The sequence below is a fragment of the Lottia gigantea genome, assembly GCF_000327385.1.
Source record: "Lottia gigantea unplaced genomic scaffold LOTGIsca_197, whole genome shotgun sequence".
In the NCBI taxonomy this organism is placed as follows: Eukaryota; Metazoa; Mollusca; class Gastropoda; family Lottiidae; genus Lottia; species Lottia gigantea.
The window spans coordinates 146,790-149,005 of NW_008708388.1; the positions used below are offsets into that span (position 1 = coordinate 146,790).

Consider the following 2,216-nt stretch of genomic DNA (forward strand, 5'->3'; position numbering starts at 1 on the left):
TCACCAATAACAATATTTATTATTACTATAATTACAGTTCCTGTATCTAGTGTAGAAATCACCAATAACAATATTTATTATTACTATAATTACAGTTCCTGTATCTAGTGTAGAAATCACCAATAACAATGTTTATTATTACTATAATTACAGTTCCTGTATCTAGTGTAGAAATCACCAATAACAATGTTTATTATTACTATAATTACAGTTCCTGTATCTAGTGTAGAAATCACCAATAATAATGTTTATTATTACTATAATTACAGTTCCTGTATCTAGTGTAGAAAACACCAATAAAAATGAAGATCTTATTAAAGATAGAACTGTCAATTTAGAATGTAAAACAACTGGAGGATATCCTCTACCAAATATCACGTGGTCTATTGATACTAGAATATTGATGACGTCAGTTAATACAACTACCAGTAGTTTATCATATCAACCTGTTGTATCAGATCAGGGTCAAAGGTTACAATGTTCAGCTACCAATGGTTATGGTCAATCTCAAACAGATTCATTTCAACTTGATATTAAGTGTAGGTATTAACTATATATTTTGAATTATTTTTTTCAAGTGAAATTTAAATTAGCATCTTCAAGATGTTTACGCATTCATTAACATAAATTAAGATTGGTGTTTTAGACATATCTTCTGGATAGCATATATTATGACATAAACCTAACATATTTTATATTATAGTTGTGGCGTTGTTAACGCGTAAGATTATCAGGACCACAAAACCAAAAACATTAGAACAGCGTTCACACAGATTTTATTAAAACCATAATATCATAAAAGCATAAATATGTGGACAATGGTGAATCTAACAGATATGATAGGATATTTGACGATTAACTGAAACGATACAAAATTACAATAATAAAAAGTAACTATTCATACAGTCAAGTAACCTAATTTCGTGGAAACCTATTATTCGTGTATTTCCGGAAAGGATTAATAATTTACATGAGCGACCTTGCGCGACCTCCGCATTAGTTTGTTTTGATAAACATGGGTTTTTATCTACAATATCAGCTAGTAGAATGAATCCAGTAGTTTCAAGCAAGGTAAAATGTAATAATGTATACTTTGACAAATACAAAATGGCGGATTTCACTTATTACCAAACGATACCATTTATTATCGGCCGAATTTCCTTATAATCCCAAGCGGTAATCGGAATTCCAAGTGTCGTCTGCTAGATTATATTCCAACGAATGAAGTCACGTGATCAACTAGCGGATTTCGTGTCAGCAGATAATTTCTATGGAACACAAAGTGGACCGTATTCTTATGTTGTTTCAGTGACTTTTAGCAATAAATCACGCTATGTGTCTTATTTTGTCAGTCACTATTTTTTTTTTAAATCGTGGTTCTTTGAAGGAATTGACACTAGTTATAATGAATTGATATTAAAGATAAATACTAAGAGAGGTTAATTATACCACCCGGTATCCATACAACGTGTTTTTCTAGACTTATTTATAGATCAAACATTGTACACGAAAATGAGTGACGCATTCTGCCGCCATTGCCGAGTTGGTTGTTCATGAAATATGGGTCAAAGTGAAGGATTCATAAAGAAAATTGAAATAAACCAATTTTAATTATTTTGTAGAATATCTGAGGAAACATCTATGACATAAAAATTTTTTTTCGTTTTTTTAACTATGACGAAATTCAGTGTTGAATCCTTATATCCACGAAAATAGGTTACACCACTGTATATAATTTGGGCAAGAGAAAGACTCTTTAAATATTACAGAATGTAAATAAAGCTATTCGAGGAATTGTACTTTCACTTTCCATATAAGGCTAATCCACATTGCGCTAATCATGCGTGACGACTCATTGACGATAGAAAGATTTCGGACCTAAACTTTACAAATAAATTACACTACAAATACAAAATGTTCTACGATATACATTAAATAAGATAACATAAAAACATACCAAATTGTCAACCACTAATCTCCACAAATGACAGAAATAAGTTCGAACGATAAAGCCATGCTCTTTGAGAAGGAAGCTATTACGACACGTTGGCCAGTTCGTGTTGCTACCGGTTAGGGGTCGGTTCGTTTATACAAACCTGTTTTCTACAATAGTTAATTAGCATTAGATAGTGAAGTAGATTTTATTGTATATGCTTTAAATAATATTTTTACTATAATAACTTTTTTGTAAAATTGTAACAATTTTATGTAAAAGA

At 30.5% G+C, this 2,216-nt stretch overlaps 1 protein-coding gene across 1 annotated transcript; it reads left to right on the forward strand.

Annotated features, from left to right (window-relative positions):
* Positions 1-244: 244 nt before the first annotated feature.
* LOTGIDRAFT_174462 (hypothetical protein) lies at positions 245-783 on the forward strand (the record flags this gene model as incomplete). Its single annotated transcript, XM_009053047.1, has 2 exons — positions 245-539; positions 704-783. 2 exons carry the CDS (start codon positions 245-247, stop codon positions 781-783), a joined length of 375 nt encoding a protein of 124 aa, XP_009051295.1.
* Positions 784-2,216: the final 1,433 nt, after the last annotated feature.